This window comes from Bufo bufo, chromosome 2, assembly GCF_905171765.1.
Source record: "Bufo bufo chromosome 2, aBufBuf1.1, whole genome shotgun sequence".
In the NCBI taxonomy this organism is placed as follows: Eukaryota; Metazoa; Chordata; class Amphibia; order Anura; family Bufonidae; genus Bufo; species Bufo bufo.
The window spans coordinates 300,160,576-300,182,279 of NC_053390.1; the positions used below are offsets into that span (position 1 = coordinate 300,160,576).

Sequence of the window (21,704 nt, forward strand, 5' to 3'; positions counted from 1 at the left end):
GAGCGCTTCCATAATGGAAGTGCTCATTAGTATTCGCCCCATGGGGCATTTTTCCCCCACTTTTGGGGGAAAATGCGTCTTATGAGGCGATAAATATGGTATATACGTCCATCTTTTCATATATATATATATATATATATATATATATATATATATATATATACACACACACAGTACAGACCAAAAGTTTGACACACCTTCTCATTCAAAGAGTTTTCTTTATTTTCATGACTATGAAGGCATCAAAACTATGAATTAACACATGTGGAATTATATACATAACAAACAAGTGTGAAACAACTGAAAATATGTCATATTCTAGGTTCTTCAAAGCAGCCACCTTTTGCTTTGATTACTGCTTTGCGCACTCTTGATGAGCTTCAAGAGGTAGTCCCCTGAAATGGTCTTCCAACAGTCTTGAAGGAGTTCCCAGAGATGCTTAGCACTTGTTGGCCCTTTTGCCTTCACTCTGCGGTCCAGCTCACCCCAAACCATCTCGATTGGGTTCAGGTCCGGTGACTGTGGAGGCCAGGTCATCTGGCGCACCACCCCATCACTCTCCTTCATGGTCAAATAGCCCTTACTTTTGAAGTTTTCCCAATTTTTCGGCTGACTGACTGACCTTAATTTCTTAAAGTAATGATGGCCACTCGTTTTTCTTTACTTAGCTGCTTTTTTCTTCCCATAATACAAATTCTAACAGTCTATTCAGTAGGACTATCAGCTGTGTATCCACCTGACTTCTCCTCAACGCCACTGATGGTCCCAACCCCATTTATAAGGCAAGAAATCCCACTTATTAAACCTGACAGGGCACACCAGTGAAGTGAAAACCATTTCAGGGGACTACCTCTTGAATCTCATCAAGAGAATGCCAACAGTGTGCAAAGCAGTAATCAAAGCAAAAGGTGGCTACTTTGAAGAACCTAGAATATGACATATTTTCAGTTGTTTTACACTTGTTTGTTATGTATATAATTCCACATGTGTTAATTCATAGTGTTGATGCCTTCAGTGTGAATCTACAATTGTCATAGTCATGAAAATAAAGAAAACTCTTTGAATGAGAAGGTGTGTCCAAACTTTTGGTCTGTACTGTATATATACAGTTCTGATCAAAAGTTTAAGAGCACTTGAAAAGTTGCAAAAAATCTTATTTAGCATGGCTGGATCTTAACAAGGTTCCAAGTAGAGCTTCAACATACAACAAGAAGAAATGGGAGTGAGACAATACATTTTTTGAGCATTCAATTTATGAAAACAACGAATAAACTGAAACAGGCTGTTTTTCAGCTGATCAAAAGTTTAGGACCACACCTCCAAAAAAAACTAAACCCCCCCAAAACAGAAACCCAACTTCCAAACATGAACTCAGTAATGAGTAGCTCCGCCGTTATTGTTTATCACTTCCAAAATTCGTTTCAGCATGCTTGATGCAAGCGTTTCCATGAGGTGAGTGGGAACATTTCTCCAAGTGGTGAAGACGGCCGCACCAAGGCCATCTACTGTCTGGAACTGTTGTCCATTTTTGTAAACTTCCTTTGCCATCCATCCCCAAAGGTTCTCAATTGGATTTAGATCAGGGGAACACGCAGGATGGGCCAAAAGAGTGATGTTATTCTCCTGGAAGAAGTCCCTTGTCCTGCGGGCATTGTGTACTGTAGCGTTGTCCTGTTGAAAAACCCAGTCGTTACCACACAGACGAGGGCCCTCAGTCATGAGGAATGCTCTCTGCAACATCTGGACATAGCCAGCGGCTGTTTGACGCCCCTGCACTTCCTGAAGCTTCATTGTTCCACTGAAGGAAAAAGCACCCCAGACCATTATAGCGCCCCCTCCACTGTGGCGTGTAGAAAACATCTCAGGTGGGATCTGCTTGTCATGCCAGTAATGTTGGAAACCATCAGGACCATCAAGGTTAAATTTTTTCTCATTAGAGAATAAAACTTTCTTCAACCTTTGAATGTCCCATGTTTGGTGCTCTCTTGCAAAGTCCAAACGAGCAGTTCTGTGGCGTTCAAGGAGACGGTCTTTGAAGACGTTTTTAGTTTTTGAAGCCCTTCAGTCTCAGGTCTGATGGTTATGGGGCTGCAGTCAGCACCAGTAAGGGCCTTAATTTGGGTTGAGGATCGTCCAGTGTCGCGCTCAGTGCTAATGAAATTTTTTTGGGTCTTCCACTTGACTTTTTTTGTTCCATAACCCTCAGGATCATTTAAGAAATTCCAAATTGACTGTCTTACCGCGTCCCACCTCAGCAGCGATGGCGCGCTGTGAGAGACCCTGCTTATGCAGTTCAACAACCCGACCACGTTCAAAAAGGGAGAGTTTTTTTGCTTTTGCCATCACAATGTGTGACTACCTGACAGAAAATGACAATTAATCCACATCTTTGCACAGATTTGGCCTTTTAAAGGCATGTGGTCCTAAATTTTTGATCAGCTGAAAAACAGCCTGTTTCAGTTTAATCGTTATTTTCAATTAATTGAATGCTCAAAAAAATGTTTTGTCTCACTCTCATTTCTTCTTGTTGCATGTTGAAGCTCTACTTGGAACCTTGTTAAGATCCAACAATGTGAAATATTATTTTTTGCAATTTTTCAAGTGGTCTTAAACTTTTGATCAGGACTGTGTATGTGTGTATATATATATATATATATATATATATATATATATATATATATATATATATATATATAGAAAGATTCTTTTGAAACACAATTCATTAGCAATGTCTGATTTTCATTAGCTGATTTTTTGTTAATTTTTATTCATTATTACTTTTGTCAGTTTCAAGTTATTTAAGTGACCACTGAGGTTTTTTCTTTCTTTAAAGGAAGGGTACCAACAATTTTGTCCATCGATGTATACTCACATCATATTACAGGTTATATGATACTTTGATTGTACACAGTGGGCCCTTATTGGATAGCACTGTGGCTGAGCGGTCAGGGTCGTCGCCCTACAATGCTGAGGCCATGAGTTAAAGCCTGACCAGCGCCCACAGCCATTGAATGAAGGAAGGTTGTGCCCACGTTGTCTGGCCTTGCCTGTGATGAGTTGCCATGCTAATACTGACACTGCAGGTGGCTTCTGCGATCGCAGTGACTGAGTGTAAATGACTTAACTGAGGCGGCCATGACATAGTGCCTTCATTAGGATTTCCAGTACAGGCTTTACCAGTAACTGCTGACTTTATTTTTATTGGGCAGACTAGATGGGCCAAATGGTTCTTATCTGCCGACACATTCTATGTTATTCAACTAAATATGTGACTTCGGAATTTAATTGGTCACCCAGAACTTATTTAGGGGTATCAAAGCAATGGGGGTGAATACATTTGTACTCTTCAGTTTGTATATATTTTTAAGTATATTTTTAAGTAAAAAAATTAATTAATTAAAATTTATTAAAATCCTTTTGTCCAGGGACTGTCGCTAAGGACCAGAAAATAAGTGCATTGCGCTATGCATGCCACACTCTATTCCCCACTCCCATGTGGCACATCCGATTCATAACTAAGATCCAACAATGCAAACACTTATCTTTCAGAAACCCAATTCTTTTTGTTACCTCTCAACCATGCGTGTGCTCAGATGTCATATATGCTAAAAGTAATTTCCATAAACGCATTGGTTTGTGCATGAAATGTGGTTCCATGGACAAACAACTATGGCACTTGTATATGCTTAGAAAACAGCAGTGTTCTCCTAGTATCATCATGGATGAGTGGGCTGTCGTAGATAAAAAAGGAGAAAATTATCATTTTTAATATGGCTTCTAGAGATGAGTAAATTTCTTAAAAGTTCGATTTGGCTGATTTGCCGAATTTCACCAAAAAATTGGCTTCGTGATGAATTACTTAGTCACAAAGCACATTTTTCTGTAAGTAGCAGGTGCAATGACAGGGAGCTGCGATAGTACCGCCCCCATCATTGTACTCCTCAGATGCCATGTTCATACATGATTGCGGCATCTGAGTGCAAAATTAGCAATAAATAAAAAAAATCCAATCATGGTAACATTGCCATGTTGAATATCACCCTTTCTGCTGCTCAGGTTGTTGATGTGTATATATGTGGCATAGGGTTAATAAGTACAGATATTCAATTGTTTGGGTAGGAGCCAAATATTTTCATTTGAAAGGACTCACTCACCACAAAGCACTCTTCTAAAACTATATTTGGTTTTAGCACCTAATTAAAGGAGTTGTTAAGGATTAGAAAAAAAACAGGCGACGGGGCGCCAGGCTCCATCTTGCTTTCAGATCTCGGCCGAAATCCTGTGTGGCGCGAGATTACGTCATCACGCTGGCTGGCGTGGTGACGTATGACGTCATCACGCCGGCCGGCGTGATGATGTAATCTCGCACCGCACTGGATTTTGGCTAAGATCTTTAAGCAAAATGGAGCCTGGCGTCCCGTCGCCAGTTTTTTTTCTAATCCTTAACAACTCCTTTAATTAGGTGCTAAAACCAAATATAGTTTTAGAAGAGTGCTTTGTGGTGAGTGAGTCCTTTCAAATAAAAATATTTGGCTCCTACCCAAACAATTGAATATCTGTACTTATTAACCCTATGCCACATATATACACATCAACAACCTGAGCAGCAGAAAGGGTGATATTCAACATGGCAATGTTACCAAGTCAGTTTACAAATGCTGCCTACTAACCATGTGTAAATACTAGCCTACTAACCAGTGGGCACCTAATTACAATCCCCCTATGTCTCAAAACAGCTTGTTCCCTGTCACACTAATTGACTCACCACTCTGACCCACTTTTTGAAGTACCTTCTTTCTCACACCATGTGGCTTTAGCTACACACTGCTGCCTGTTTCTTGGCACAACAGTAACATCTACTGTCATGAGTGAACTCTACAATACTCAATAATTACATATAAATAGGGTGTGACAAGTCACATTTCCATATATTACAGTAGGTCACAGAGCGCCCTCACGCTGTGTGCAGCCACTCACAGCTGAGGACCAGGAAGCGGTGAGTACAGAGTCTTCACCGCTTCTTGGTCCTCCAGTACAAATGAGCGCTTCCATAATGGAAGTGCTCATTAGTATTCGCCCCATGGGGCATTTTTCCCCCACTTTTGGGGGAAAATGCGTCTTATGAGGCGATAAATATGGTATATACGTCCATCTTTTCATATATATATATATATATATATATATATATATACACACACAGTACAGACCAAAAGTTTGACACACCTTCTCATTCAAAGAGTTTTCTTTATTTTCATGACTATGAAGGCATCAAAACTATGAATTAACACATGTGGAATTATATACATAACAAACAAGTGTGAAACAACTGAAAATATGTCATATTCTAGGTTCTTCAAAGCAGCCACCTTTTGCTTTGATTACTGCTTTGCGCACTCTTGATGAGCTTCAAGAGGTAGTCCCCTGAAATGGTCTTCCAACAGTCTTGAAGGAGTTCCCAGAGATGCTTAGCACTTGTTGGCCCTTTTGCCTTCACTCTGCGGTCCAGCTCACCCCAAACCATCTCGATTGGGTTCAGGTCCGGTGACTGTGGAGGCCAGGTCATCTGGCGCACCACCCCATCACTCTCCTTCATGGTCAAATAGCCCTTACTTTTGAAGTTTTCCCAATTTTTCGGCTGACTGACTGACCTTAATTTCTTAAAGTAATGATGGCCACTCGTTTTTCTTTACTTAGCTGCTTTTTTCTTCCCATAATACAAATTCTAACAGTCTATTCAGTAGGACTATCAGCTGTGTATCCACCTGACTTCTCCTCAACGCCACTGATGGTCCCAACCCCATTTATAAGGCAAGAAATCCCACTTATTAAACCTGACAGGGCACACCAGTGAAGTGAAAACCATTTCAGGGGACTACCTCTTGAATCTCATCAAGAGAATGCCAACAGTGTGCAAAGCAGTAATCAAAGCAAAAGGTGGCTACTTTGAAGAACCTAGAATATGACATATTTTCAGTTGTTTTACACTTGTTTGTTATGTATATAATTCCACATGTGTTAATTCATAGTGTTGATGCCTTCAGTGTGAATCTACAATTGTCATAGTCATGAAAATAAAGAAAACTCTTTGAATGAGAAGGTGTGTCCAAACTTTTGGTCTGTACTGTATATATACAGTTCTGATCAAAAGTTTAAGAGCACTTGAAAAGTTGCAAAAAATCTTATTTAGCATGGCTGGATCTTAACAAGGTTCCAAGTAGAGCTTCAACATACAACAAGAAGAAATGGGAGTGAGACAATACATTTTTTGAGCATTCAATTTATGAAAACAACGAATAAACTGAAACAGGCTGTTTTTCAGCTGATCAAAAGTTTAGGACCACACCTCCAAAAAAAACTAAACCCCCCCAAAACAGAAACCCAACTTCCAAACATGAACTCAGTAATGAGTAGCTCCGCCGTTATTGTTTATCACTTCCAAAATTCGTTTCAGCATGCTTGATGCAAGCGTTTCCATGAGGTGAGTGGGAACATTTCTCCAAGTGGTGAAGACGGCCGCACCAAGGCCATCTACTGTCTGGAACTGTTGTCCATTTTTGTAAACTTCCTTTGCCATCCATCCCCAAAGGTTCTCAATTGGATTTAGATCAGGGGAACACGCAGGATGGGCCAAAAGAGTGATGTTATTCTCCTGGAAGAAGTCCCTTGTCCTGCGGGCATTGTGTACTGTAGCGTTGTCCTGTTGAAAAACCCAGTCGTTACCACACAGACGAGGGCCCTCAGTCATGAGGAATGCTCTCTGCAACATCTGGACATAGCCAGCGGCTGTTTGACGCCCCTGCACTTCCTGAAGCTTCATTGTTCCACTGAAGGAAAAAGCACCCCAGACCATTATAGCGCCCCCTCCACTGTGGCGTGTAGAAAACATCTCAGGTGGGATCTGCTTGTCATGCCAGTAATGTTGGAAACCATCAGGACCATCAAGGTTAAATTTTTTCTCATTAGAGAATAAAACTTTCTTCAACCTTTGAATGTCCCATGTTTGGTGCTCTCTTGCAAAGTCCAAACGAGCAGTTCTGTGGCGTTCAAGGAGACGGTCTTTGAAGACGTTTTTAGTTTTTGAAGCCCTTCAGTCTCAGGTCTGATGGTTATGGGGCTGCAGTCAGCACCAGTAAGGGCCTTAATTTGGGTTGAGGATCGTCCAGTGTCGCGCTCAGTGCTAATGAAATTTTTTTGGGTCTTCCACTTGACTTTTTTTGTTCCATAACCCTCAGGATCATTTAAGAAATTCCAAATTGACTGTCTTACCGCGTCCCACCTCAGCAGCGATGGCGCGCTGTGAGAGACCCTGCTTATGCAGTTCAACAACCCGACCACGTTCAAAAAGGGAGAGTTTTTTTGCTTTTGCCATCACAATGTGTGACTACCTGACAGAAAATGACAATTAATCCACATCTTTGCACAGATTTGGCCTTTTAAAGGCATGTGGTCCTAAATTTTTGATCAGCTGAAAAACAGCCTGTTTCAGTTTAATCGTTATTTTCAATTAATTGAATGCTCAAAAAAATGTTTTGTCTCACTCTCATTTCTTCTTGTTGCATGTTGAAGCTCTACTTGGAACCTTGTTAAGATCCAACAATGTGAAATATTATTTTTTGCAATTTTTCAAGTGGTCTTAAACTTTTGATCAGGACTGTGTATGTGTGTATATATATATATATATATATATATATATATATATATATATATATATATAGAAAGATTCTTTTGAAACACAATTCATTAGCAATGTCTGATTTTCATTAGCTGATTTTTTGTTAATTTTTATTCATTATTACTTTTGTCAGTTTCAAGTTATTTAAGTGACCACTGAGGTTTTTTCTTTCTTTAAAGGAAGGGTACCAACAATTTTGTCCATCGATGTATACTCACATCATATTACAGGTTATATGATACTTTGATTGTACACAGTGGGCCCTTATTGGATAGCACTGTGGCTGAGCGGTCAGGGTCGTCGCCCTACAATGCTGAGGCCATGAGTTAAAGCCTGACCAGCGCCCACAGCCATTGAATGAAGGAAGGTTGTGCCCACGTTGTCTGGCCTTGCCTGTGATGAGTTGCCATGCTAATACTGACACTGCAGGTGGCTTCTGCGATCGCAGTGACTGAGTGTAAATGACTTAACTGAGGCGGCCATGACATAGTGCCTTCATTAGGATTTCCAGTACAGGCTTTACCAGTAACTGCTGACTTTATTTTTATTGGGCAGACTAGATGGGCCAAATGGTTCTTATCTGCCGACACATTCTATGTTATTCAACTAAATATGTGACTTCGGAATTTAATTGGTCACCCAGAACTTATTTAGGGGTATCAAAGCAATGGGGGTGAATACATTTGTACTCTTCAGTTTGTATATATTTTTAAGTATATTTTTAAGTAAAAAAATTAATTAATTAAAATTTATTAAAATCCTTTTGTCCAGGGACTGTCGCTAAGGACCAGAAAATAAGTGCATTGCGCTATGCATGCCACACTCTATTCCCCACTCCCATGTGGCACATCCGATTCATAACTAAGATCCAACAATGCAAACACTTATCTTTCAGAAACCCAATTCTTTTTGTTACCTCTCAACCATGCGTGTGCTCAGATGTCATATATGCTAAAAGTAATTTCCATAAACGCATTGGTTTGTGCATGAAATGTGGTTCCATGGACAAACAACTATGGCACTTGTATATGCTTAGAAAACAGCAGTGTTCTCCTAGTATCATCATGGATGAGTGGGCTGTCGTAGATAAAAAAGGAGAAAATTATCATTTTTAATATGGCTTCTAGAGATGAGTAAATTTCTTAAAAGTTCGATTTGGCTGATTTGCCGAATTTCACCAAAAAATTGGCTTCGTGATGAATTACTTAGTCACAAAGCACATTTTTCTGTAAGTAGCAGGTGCAATGACAGGGAGCTGCGATAGTACCGCCCCCATCATTGTACTCCTCAGATGCCATGTTCATACATGATTGCGGCATCTGAGTGCAAAATTAGCAATAAATAAAAAAAATCCAATCATGGTAACATTGCCATGTTGAATATCACCCTTTCTGCTGCTCAGGTTGTTGATGTGTATATATGTGGCATAGGGTTAATAAGTACAGATATTCAATTGTTTGGGTAGGAGCCAAATATTTTCATTTGAAAGGACTCACTCACCACAAAGCACTCTTCTAAAACTATATTTGGTTTTAGCACCTAATTAAAGGAGTTGTTAAGGATTAGAAAAAAAACAGGCGACGGGGCGCCAGGCTCCATCTTGCTTTCAGATCTCGGCCGAAATCCTGTGTGGCGCGAGATTACGTCATCACGCTGGCTGGCGTGGTGACGTATGACGTCATCACGCCGGCCGGCGTGATGATGTAATCTCGCACCGCACTGGATTTTGGCTAAGATCTTTAAGCAAAATGGAGCCTGGCGTCCCGTCGCCAGTTTTTTTTCTAATCCTTAACAACTCCTTTAATTAGGTGCTAAAACCAAATATAGTTTTAGAAGAGTGCTTTGTGGTGAGTGAGTCCTTTCAAATAAAAATATTTGGCTCCTACCCAAACAATTGAATATCTGTACTTATTAACCCTATGCCACATATATACACATCAACAACCTGAGCAGCAGAAAGGGTGATATTCAACATGGCAATGTTACCAAGTCAGTTTACAAATGCTGCCTACTAACCATGTGTAAATACTAGCCTACTAACCAGTGGGCACCTAATTACAATCCCCCTATGTCTCAAAACAGCTTGTTCCCTGTCACACTAATTGACTCACCACTCTGACCCACTTTTTGAAGTACCTTCTTTCTCACACCATGTGGCTTTAGCTACACACTGCTGCCTGTTTCTTGGCACAACAGTAACATCTACTGTCATGAGTGAACTCTACAATACTCAATAATTACATATAAATAGGGTGTGACAAGTCACATTTCCATATATTACAGTAGGTTAGTAGAATCAGTGTGTTTTGTATATTTGCAGTACAGTGATTTACAAATAAAAGGAAAATATCAACCTGCACACAGAAAGAGAAAAAAGACCAGATTGTCCAAGATAACATGGGTAATGCTTTGGGCATACCCCACAAGTATATAAGGATTGGTTTGAGTATTCGTATCCTTACTGGTTTAGTAATATATACTGTAGCTGTAGACTCCTGTGATCATTTTTCTTAAAACAGTTGTCAAGAATAATGTATAATTTATGTTATAAGATATATAATGGACATGTTTTATGTGTTTACTCCCAATTAGAACCATTGCCAGCTCCTATACTCACATTGGGACGCCCCATAGAAAAAGTAGAAGAGGGGTTTGTGGTAACATTAAACTGTTCTGCACCAGATGAAGATCTGCTTAGGACGTTTTACTATTTCAGCACAACAGAAGATAATCATTTGGCCAACTTGACAGGTTTTTCAAAATCTCTTGAGTTGAAAGTGGGACATGTCAGCCAAATTTCCTATATCTGTGAATATGAACAGGAGCTGAAGGGAAGAACGATTAGGTCTAGAAGGAGTCAAACACTTCCCATACAGCTGTCAGGTATGTTTCCCATTTGCAATGTTACAAATTATAAACTGCGTCTTCATCTTCAAATGATTATTGGATGACTACTGTACTTCTAGGGCAGTGGAAAAAATTACCACAGTGCTACTAGTACTACTTACTGTATATTGCCTATTGTAAATGGTCTGTTCACTTGGCTATGGGCACTAGAAATGAGCAAAAGTTTAGAAAAATTTGATTCGACCGATTCACCAAACTTCAACAAGAGAGTCGATTTGTTATTAATTAGTCATGAATCGTGATAAATCAGGTATCCCAGGCCACTCTGCCTAATCATATTCATCCCATGAGTTGCAGGAAAAGTGCAGGGGGAGTATATCATGATGTTGTCACGGCAAGTGGGGATAAGAGGAACACCAAGTAAACAAACAGCAACAGGTAAACAGACTAGGCCCTAAAGCTAGTGGTGAGGGAATGATAACCTCCTAACAATCCCTGAGCCTCTCCCTCACTGCTAACAGTATGAGCAAGTCCTGATGGTGAACGAACTCATACTCTGGAACTTAAGCCCTGCTGACACTGCAGCAAACCCTAACTTAGGGAGCGGAAAATGAGACAGCCGGTACCTTCCACTGTGAAGGGACCAGCATCTCCCTGAGACCTAGAAGCAACACACGCACAAAGGAGAAAACAAGAGGACTTAGCTTGAGATGAGGGAAAAGTAGAGGATCCACAAACAACCAGTAAAGAACTCCAGAAGGAAAATATCAACCGCAAAGTCAGCAGTAAGAGGCGGATTTAAATAGAGCCTCTTAAACAGCTAACAAGCAGAACCTGTGGAGAGGTGGGATCCTGCCCACAACAGCAAACAGAAAGGAAACACATAAATACCTGTCAGATAGACCCACGTGCTGCAAGTCTATCCGATCTTCCCAGATCTCTTACAGGGCAGGCAGTGACACATGCAGTGGCATAGCGTGGGTTGCCAGCACCCGGGGCAAACCTAGTATTGCGCCTTTTTATAGAATGACGCCCCACAGCATACCAAGACCAATATTACTAATAATACTATACAAGAGACAAATACTGCAAATATCATTAACATGTATTACCAGTTCTTAATGACCTGATATTACATCATAATGGTACTGCATATAATACAATATAAGACCAATATTACCAACATACAGTTACTATGTAGTGGTAGATACAGGTCCTACACAAGTGAATACACAATCAGTACAATGCAGGTAAATGCACTGTTCAGTTGACTATAACAGTATGTGAAAAGGAGTGGAAAATCCCTTTCAGAACAGTCACTTGACTATGTAATATTTACCTTACCAGAAATTAGTTGCAGGACTTATTAGCATGAACTATTCTTGATCTTAAATTGTATTGGATAAGCTAAAACCAGGACACTGTGTCAAACGCAGACAGAATAATGGAAACAACAGAAGGACATAACTAGACACTTTGCTAATTTCCAACATATGAACCTAGAAAGCCCAAAGCTACACTGGATACTGGCACTTATACCATTTGCTGAAGTGAGGCAATCTTTTATAACATGGCATCCTAACTAGGACACATTACAGGATCTCATAACATACAGGGCTCTCTATGGCTTTACATACCATCTTTTGCTAAGCTCTGAATAATGGACACTGATATCCAGTTTCATCTTAATCTCTTCCCATGAGTCCAGAACACAGCTCTGCACAATCCCCGACTGCGGCATAGAAAGCTTCTGTGCTTAGATTCGTACTGCCAGTTACTGCCATGGCACTGCTCTACTGTGCAACATCCTGAGAACAGATGAAGTCTGATCTGCCGCAGAATTGGTTTGTAGTAAAACAAGAAGCAGGCCAGAACCTACAAAAAACTAAATCATACTTGAAATCTAGTAGACAACATTATAATTAATGTTCAGTAAATTCTAAATCCACCTACCTCCATTTAAAATCGCCTGCTTTTGATTTTTTCAAATTTTTCAATAACGGTATTGAACTCGATTTTGAAATCTCGCTCAATTGAAAGCATTGCTAGGTTAGTCAGTCTTTCCTGGCTCATTGTAGATCTTAGGGCTCTTTCACACTTGCGTTGTTCTTTTCCGGCATAGAGTTCCGTCGTCGGGGCTCTATGCCGGAAAAATCCTGATCAGGATTATCCCAATGCATTCTGAATGGAGAAAAATCCGTTCAGGATGCATCAGGATGTCTTCAGTTCAGGACCGGAACGTTTTTTGGCTGAAGAAAATACTGCAGCATGCTGCGCTTTTTGCTCCTGCTCCGGCCAAAAATCCTGAACACTTGCCGCAAGGCCGTATCCGGAATTAATGCCCATTGAAAGGCATTAATCCGGATCCGGCCTTAAGCTAAACGTTGTTTCCGCATTACCGGATCCGACGTTTAGCTTTTTCTGAATGGTTACCATGGCTGCCAGGACGCTAAAGTCCTGTTTGCCATGGTAAAGTGTAGTGGGGAGCGGGGGAGCAGTATACTTACCGTCCGTGCGGCTCCCGGGGCGCTTCAGAGTGACGTCAGGGCGCCCCACGCGCATGGATGACGTGATCGCATGGATAACGTCATCCATGCGCATGGGGCACTCTGACGTCATTCTGGAGCGCCCCGGGAGCCGCACGGACGGTAAGTATACTGCTCCCCCGCACCCCACTACTACTATGACAACCAGGACTTTAATAGCGTCCTGGCTGCCATAGTAACACTGAACGCATTTTGAAGACGGACAGTCTTAAAATGCTTTCAGTTCACTTGCGGTGCTACGGATCTGGCGGGCACTTCCGACAAATGGAGTACACGACGGATCCGGACAACGCAAGTGTGAAAGATCCCTAAGATATGTTTTGATTAATTTCAGTTTTGAGAAACTTCTTTCACATATGGCAGTTGAAACTGTTAAAAAGATTCTTAATGCCACAACAAAGTTAGTCAAACTCTCCTGCAGCTTCCACTTGTACACCCATCGAAGCAAATCTAAAGCGGTCCAGTTAGCAGGCTGCTCATCGGTGTTGACTTCCTTATACAAGACAATGTGCTTCCGAAGGCGATTTATTTCATTGAACATAGCTGCAGCATTCAACTCTGTGTACTTAGCACGTGTGCTGAATTTCTTCATTGATAAAATCATCTTTTTCAATATCCAGCAAAGTCTAGATTTGCAGGAATGCAAATCGTTGGTGAATCATATTCATCTGTGTACTTTTTGTGATTTCTGCCTCAAGCCGATCAACTGCTTCTAGTTTTTCTATTTTTGTTTCTTGTATTAATGTCAAGCCAGCATCACAACTAAGGCTACTTTCACACTAGCGGCAGGACGGATCCAACAGGCTGTTCACCCTGTTCACCCTGTCGGATCCGTCCTGCCGCTATTTTTCCGTGCCGCCCGACCGCCGCTCCTTCCCCCTGACTATAATAGGGACGGGGCGGAGCTCCGGCGCAGCACAGCAGTGCACGGCGAGAGGCCGCCGGACTAAAAAGTTGGACATGCAGTACCTTTAGTCCGGCGGCACTGCCGTGCTGTGCCGGAGCTCCGACAGGGTGAACAGCCTGTCGGATCCGTCCTGCCGCTAAGTGTAAAAGTACCCTTAGCTCACCGGGCATCTTCTTACGTCTTCCAACGCTTCTCCCTGTAGAAATGTTGTATATTTGGCATATCTGCAGAGCTTTCTCAGTTGCCTCTAATACTACACACACGTTATTCCTGGCAAAATAGAACCAGTGCTTTCAGCTTTTGCACACATAGATCAAGTGCAAGTCATTTTTGCTGCAGGTAGATCTGAGCATCTTTCACTTCATTTAGTACTGGGCTCCAAAAAAAAAAAAAAAAGGATAAGTCCTGATGCAAACTAATAGACTTCCTGCATCCCCATCTTTCTCCTGCCAGGAGTGATGTTATAGTTAATCTGAGAAAGAAGCTTCTCCTTTTTGTTGACCACGTTGGTCTCCAAATGGCAAGAGCTGGATTGACGCAGGAAGGCATCATCAAATTCAGCCACACTCGCTATCAACCAAGCATGTCTGTCCTTGCATTCAATTAACTTAGCATTTGTATTGAGCTGCAGAATAAGGACTTCAGGTCATTTTTAGTGCACAGTGAACTCCATGATGTCAGACACCCAAAAACCTAGGTGGTAGTCATATGAACGGAGAAATAAAATGGTCATGGTTATTAGAATGCGCGTGGCATGTTGTAACGAGGAACCACCACTGCTAGAACATATCTAAGCAAACACACAGGCAAGCAGAGACATGATAGTAAGCAGAAACTGGAACAGCAGGTAAGGGATCAGTGGCAAGAAATACCACTGGACTAAGTGCACCGGTTTTACTTGGGGCAAAACCCAGAGGGCAGAGACACAGTGAGCCCGTTCTTCACAGAGCCCCAGATGGTAGGGATGAACTTAGCCGAGGCTCACTGGTTGCACCTCCAGGACGGTCCCGGTGCACTTGGCCACTCACCTGCAGAAAATGCTGGAAAAGCACCAGCAGTCAGTCCCATGGGCGAACAGATAGAGCTGCACACAAGGCCCAGAAAAATCAGACAGGAACAGAAGCAAATGTCTGGACTCCATGCAGGAAGACGCATGGAAGCCTCAGACCAGAAACAGAACAAAACTAAGAAGACATAGAACTAGGCTAGGAGACCTAGCACACAGACACGACTCAGATAGGCAGGAAGATCCGGTGACCTCGATGACATAGTATGTGGCCACACAAACAGGGACGATAGCATCACCCAGGTGAGGTGCATGGCTCCTGCACCCAGCAAGGCCGGAGACAGACTGCCCGCAATCCCAGGCACACAGGTTTATAAAGATCACCTAGTGACCACACCCAGACCAAGACCATTAACCCCATCAGAACCAAACAGGGAGGGGAGCCTGCATGATCACAGAAGTGAACACACAGGCTGCATGCAGTACTGGACGTTGTCCCTGGCAACCAGCATACACGGAGTCTACTGCAGCCACTACGCCAGAGCACAAACAACCCGTGTCACAGTGACCACACTGTGTCACTACCAGAACGGAGACAACAGGGAGGGGGGCAAGCATACACTAGGAGCAGTTTACACACAGGCTGCAACAACTACACGTAGGCCATAGCAGCCTAGACGGAATCCCGTGTCACAGTGAACCACACTGTCACAGTGTGGAGTTAAAATCTAAAATGCTAAAATTAAAATAGACCTTGTCTTATGGGTTGTCTCACATCAGCAAATAGCATTTATCATGTAGAGTAGAGGAAGTTACTACAAGGCACTTACTAATTTATTGTAATTGTTCATATTGCTTTCTTTGATGGCTGGATCAATTCTTCTATTACATTCTACACAGCTTGTATCCATGGTTACGAGTGGTGGTCATGCCTGCACACTATAGCGAAAAGCGCCAACTTTTCTGGTAGCTGGGACTGTGGGAGCACACATAGGCTGGCATCTTTTCCGCTGTAGAACTACGACCACCACTGATTGATTGCAGGGTGATGGTAACCATGGAAACCGTGTATAATGTGATGGTGAAATGAATCCAGCTATCAAAAGAGGTAATATGGCAACAATACATTTGTAAGTGTCTTGTACTAACTTTCTATACATGATAAATGCAATTTGCTGAAGTGAGAGAACCCCTTTATTGTTTTTGTGTGAGCTGGTGAGTATTGTTTTTTGTGGGGTCACTGGGGAATTTTTATTTATTTAGGTGGACATAATTTTTTGCACAATTTTTTGGCAGGGCTAAACGTTGAATCACACATTTTTCTTTCAGGTTTTTTTTCGTCATTGCATTCAACAAGCAGGAAAAATGTTTTTTTATTTAAACCTTAAATTGTTCCTATATTTTCACATGTGGCAAAACAAAACCTGTGTAACTGCCCAGATGCTGTAGTTGCTATTGACCACAGCATCTGAGGGGTTAATTGACCGTTGGGTTGCTGGCATAGCTATAGCTCACTATTACGTCAGCAGGCCCTGTCAGGGTGCAAGGGGGTTAATTTATCCATTGCTAATTCCCATTTTGGCTCCATGCATGCCTCAACCTAACCAGCACTACTGAAAGTAATACAATTAAATTGCCCTCTGAGATTCTCAGTGAGGCCTGGCTGGGGCATGGGGCCTAATGAGGACTAACAATGGATTAATACAAAGGATTATTACTCTGGGGGCCTAAGTAGAATCTTCTGCACAATAGGCTTATGGGAAAGAATATTACTAGTACTACTCACTGTGCATATTCCACCTAGGCCCCCACAATCCTCCATTATTAATCCTTGTCCAGTAATGACTTTTCCTAAAGCTGGGCTAAGACACATTTTCCCCACAAAAATTACCTCTCTGGGCAGCAAGCAATCGTTAAACTGTAGAAATACACCTACTGCTGCCCTCACTCCCTAACTGCTCTGAGTGGTGCAGCAGGCCAGGCACTGTTTAATAAAATTGTGCCTCAGCTCAGTCGCTCAGGCTGAGCCTCAGAGGGACTTAAACTTGGTCAGTGACTGTCTGGACCTGAGACTGAGAGGGCAGACCTGGCTGCAGCCCTGAAGCTCACAGAGACCCAGATCAAAACCTGGTTCCAAAACAGGAGATAAAAGACCAAGAGAAAGCTGATGGCCAAGCAGCAGGCAGTGAAGTGCCATGAGAGCCAGTCCAAGCAGAACCGTGGCAGTCAGGGTGCTGGTGAAGGATGACCAGAGACAGTACTGCTTCTGGGATGCCATCTGCCAAACTCTGCTGTCTATATACCAGGGTAGGCCTGGTATATGGACAGCAGAGATGGGCAGATGGCATCCCAGAGAGGCATACTGTCTCAGTGTCCTTGGTCATCCTAAGTTCACCAGCACCCTGACTGCCACCTAGGGTTGCCACCTGTACGGGATTTGTAATCCTGTGCCCGGGTACAAGCCTTTCTTAGACCCAGGCACAGGATTCATTCAAACTGCAGAGACTCCGTCTCACCTGACAGCTGGGCGCTGGTGGTGAGCAGCGGCAAGCGTCTCACCGGCGCGGGCGATGAGCACTGTGGACGTCCGAGACGCCGATCAGATAAGCAGCTGTCACTGCGGCAGGCCACGGCCGGGTGATCAGCTGAGCTCTCCCCGAGTCCCTCTAGTGATGCTAGCAGCTGCCTAGCACAGGGCGGCGCCAGCGCAGCCTCAGAGCGCTGTCTTCAGAGTTCAGAGTCTCCCTCGCTCCTCCCCTGCCTCCCAGTCCCTCTCTCCTTCTCTCTGATACGAGGAAGTTAGGAACAGGAGGTGACATCAGAGAGAGAGAGAGGCAGGGAGCTCCGTGGGAGAAATCATTCTCCAGTCCAGCAGCCTGCCAGTGCCTGCCCAAGTGCCCAGACAGCCCAGTGCCCACTGTGCCCTGCCTACAGACAGTGCTGCAGTGTTTTTTCAACCTCTGTGACCAAGTACTGTCCTAGTAGTCACTTCTAAAAAGGTATATAAAACATTTGAAGTGTAACAGTGTTTAAACGTACGGCATAGATATTAGGACATCATCAGACATCATCCACAACTCCATCCTCCGTCAGGCAAAACTCCATCAGACCTCAGACAAAACTCCGTCCTCCCTCAGACATCAGACAAAACTCCGTCAGACATCAGCCAAAACTCCATCAGACATCAGCCAAAACTCCGTCGTCCCTCATCCAAAACTCCGTCGTCCCTCAAACATCATCAAAAACTCCATCAGACCTCAGACATCAGCCAAAACTCCGTCGTCCCTCATCCAAAACTCTGTCGTCCCTCATCCAAAACTCCGTCGTCCCTCATCCAAAACTCCGTCGTCCCTCATCCAAAACTCCGTCGTCCCTCAGCCAAAACTCCGTCGTCCCTCAGCCAAAACTCCGTCGTCCCTCAGCCAAAACTCCGTCGTCCCTCAGCCAAAACTCTGTCGTCCCTCATCCAAAACTCCGTCGTCCCTCATCCAAAACTCTGTCGTCCCTCATCCAAAACTCCGTCGTCCCTCATCCAAAACTCCGTCGTCCCTCATCCAAAACTCCGTCGTCCCTCAGCCAAAACTCTGTCGTCCCTCAGCCAAAACTCCGTCGTCCCTCAGCCAAAACTCTGTCAGACATCAGCCAAAACTCCGTCAGACATCAGCCAAAACTCCGTCGTCCCTCAGCCAAAACTCCGTCAGACATCAGCCAAAACTCCGTCAGACATCAGCCAAAACTCCGTCAGACATCAGCCAAAACTCCGTCAGACATCAGCCAAAACTCCGTCAGACATCAGCCAAAACTCCGTCCTCCCTAACTCAAAATATGCCCTACTACACACACTCTTCACCTGACAGAGCTGCTAGCTGCTGGAAAGGCAAAGGACCTGTGATGATGTCATGACCATGTGACGAGTCACGTGTGTGGGAGGGGTCAAATGTGCACAGCAGCTGGTAGAGTGTACAGAACTGTAGCCATCAAATAGAGCTCTGTACTAGAGATGTGTGTGTAACCTGCATGTAGCAGTGTTGTGTATTGTGTAGCAGGGCTGTATGTGTAACCTGCATGTCGCAGAGCGGCGTGCTGTGTAGCAGAGCTGTATGTGTAACCTGCATGTAGCAGAGCTGTATGTGTAACCTGCATGTAGCAGAGCTGTGTACTGTGTAGCAGAGCTGTATGTGTAACCTGCATGTAGCAGTGCTGTGTACTGTGTAGCAGAGCTGTATGTGTAACCTGCATGTAGCAGAGCTGTATTTGTAACCGGCATGTAGCAGAGCTGTGTACTGTGTAGCAGAGCTGTATGTGTAACCTGCATGTAGCAGAGCTGTATGTGTAACCTGCATGTAGCAGGCTGTGTACTGTGTAGCAGAGCTGTATGTGTAACCTGCATGTAGCAATGCTGTGTACTGTGTAGCAGAGCTGTATGTGTAACCTGCATGTAGCAGAGCTGTATGTGTAACCTGCATGTAGCAGAGCTGTATGTGTAACCTGCATGTAGCAGAGCTGTGTACTGTGTAGCAGAGCTGTATGTGTAACCTGCATGTAGCAGAGCTGTATGTGTAACCTGCATGTAGCAGTGCTGTGTACTGTGTAGCAGAGCTGTATGTGTAACCTGCATGTAGCAGAGCTGTATTTGTAACCTGCATGTAGCAGAGCTGTGTACTGTGTAGCAGAGCTGTATGTGTAACCTGCATGTAGCAGAGCTGTATGTGTAACCTGCATGTAGCAGGCTGTGTACTGTGTAGCAGAGCTGTATGTGTAACCTGCACGTAGCCGTGCTGTGTACTGTGTAGCAGAGCTGTATGTGTAACCTGAATGTAGCAGAGCTGTGTACTGTGTAGCAGAGCTGTATGTGTAACCTGCATGTAGCAGAGCTGTGTACTGTTTAGCAGAGCTGTATGTGTAACCTGCATGTACCAGAGCTGGTTACTGTGTAGTAGAGCTGTATGTGTAACCTGGATGTAGCAGTGCTGTGTACTGTGTAGCAGATCTGTATGTGTACCCTGCATGTAGCAGAGCTGTGTACTGTGTAGCAGAGCTGTATGTGTAACCTGCATGTAGCAGTGCTGTGTACTGTGTAGCAGAGCTGTATGTGTAACCTGCATGTAGCAGGGCTGTGTACTGTGTAGCAGAGCTGTATGTGTAACCTGCATGTAGCAGAGCTGTATGTGTAACCTGCATGTAGCAGAGCTGTATGTGTAACCTGCATGTAGCAGAGTTGTGTACTGTGTAGCAGAGCTGTATGTGTAACCTGCATGTAGCAGAGCTGTATGTGTAACATGCATGTAGCAGTGCTGTGTACTGTGTAGTAGAGCTGTATGTGTAACCTGCATGTAGCAGAGCTGTATTTGTAACCTGCATGTAGCAGTGCTGTGTACTGTGTAGCAGAGCTGTATGTGTAACCTGCATGTAGCAGAGCTGTATGTGTAACCTGCATGTAGCAGAGCTGTATGTGTAACCTGCATGTAGCAGAGCTGTATGTGTAACCTGCATATAGCAGGCTGTGTACTGTGTAGCAGAGCTGTATGTGTAACCTGCACGTAGCCGTGCTGTGTACTGTGTAGCAGAGCTGTATGTGTAACCTGAATGTAGCAGAGCTGTGTACTGTGTAGCAAAGCTGTATGTGTAACCTGCATGTAGCAGAGCTGTGTACTGTGTAGCAGAGCTGTATGTGTAACCTGCATGTAGCAGAGCTGTATGTGTAACCTGCATGTAGCAGGCTGTGTACTGTGTAGCAGAGCTGTATGTGTAACCTGCACGTAGCCGTGCTGTGTACTGTGTAGCAGAGCTGTATGTGTAACCTGAATGTAGCAGTGCTGTGTACTGTGTAGCAGATCTGTATGTGTACCCTGCATGTAGCAGAGCTGTATGTGTAACCTGCATGTAGCAGGCTGTGTACTGTGTAGCAGAGCTGTATGTGTAACCTGCACGTAGCCGTGCTGTGTACTGTGTAGCAGAGCTGTATGTGTAACCTGCATGTAGCAGAGCTGTATGTGTAACCTGCATGTAGCAGAGCTGTATGTGTAACCTGCATGTAGCAGAGCTGTATGTGTAACCTGCATGTAGCAGGCTGTGTACTGTGTAGCAGAGCTGTATGTGTAACCTGCACGTAGCCGTGCTGTGTACTGTGTAGCAGAGCTGTATGTGTAACCTGAATGTAGCAGAGCTGTGTACTGTGTAGCAAAGCTGTATGTGTAACCTGCATGTAGCAGAGCTGTGTACTGTGTAGCAGAGCTGTATGTGTAACCTGCATGTAGCAGAGCTGTATGTGTAACCTGCATGTAGCAGGCTGTGTACTGTGTAGCAGAGCTGTATGTGTAACCTGCACGTAGCCGTGCTGTGTACTGTGTAGCAGAGCTGTATGTGTAACCTGAATGTAGCAGTGCTGTGTACTGTGTAGCAGATCTGTATGTGTACCCTGCATGTAGCAGAGCTGTGTACTGTGTAGCAGAGCTGTATGTGTAACCTGCATGTAGCAGAGCTGTATGTGTAACCTGCATGTAGGAGAGTTGTATGTGTAACCTGCATGTAGCAGAGCTGTGTACTGTGTAGCAGAGCTGTATGTGTAACCTGCATGTAGCAGAGCTGTATGTGTAACCTGCATGTAGCAGAGCTGTGTACTGTCTAGCAGAGCTGTATGTGTAACCTGCATGTAGCAGAGCTGTATGTGTAACCTGCATGTAGCAGAGCTGTGTACTGTGTAGCAGAGCTGTATGTGTAACCTGC

At 43.6% G+C, this 21,704-nt stretch overlaps 1 protein-coding gene and 2 non-coding genes across 8 annotated transcripts in view; all 3 read left to right on the forward strand.

The window, feature by feature from the left end:
* The window catches only part of LOC120988984 (Fc receptor-like protein 5), a 157,282-nt gene that overhangs the window by 83,734 nt on the left and 51,844 nt on the right, over nucleotides 1-21,704 (forward strand). For all 6 annotated transcript variants that reach the window (XR_005776211.1, XM_040416817.1, XM_040416819.1 and 3 more), the window contains one exon: nucleotides 10,265-10,555. Coding sequence is in view for 5 of the 6 variants with exons in the window: in XM_040416817.1 (XP_040272751.1) it covers nucleotides 10,265-10,555 (291 nt within the window). In the remaining variant the exon portion in view is untranslated. The remainder of the gene's footprint in view (nucleotides 1-10,264; nucleotides 10,556-21,704) is intronic.
* On the forward strand, nucleotides 3,045-3,133 carry LOC120992652. Its single transcript, XR_005777049.1, has one exon. It is a non-coding gene; the product is annotated as a small nucleolar RNA U6-53/MBII-28 (small nucleolar RNA).
* LOC120992653 lies at nucleotides 8,063-8,151 on the forward strand. The gene has a single exon (XR_005777050.1). It is a non-coding gene; the product is annotated as a small nucleolar RNA U6-53/MBII-28 (small nucleolar RNA).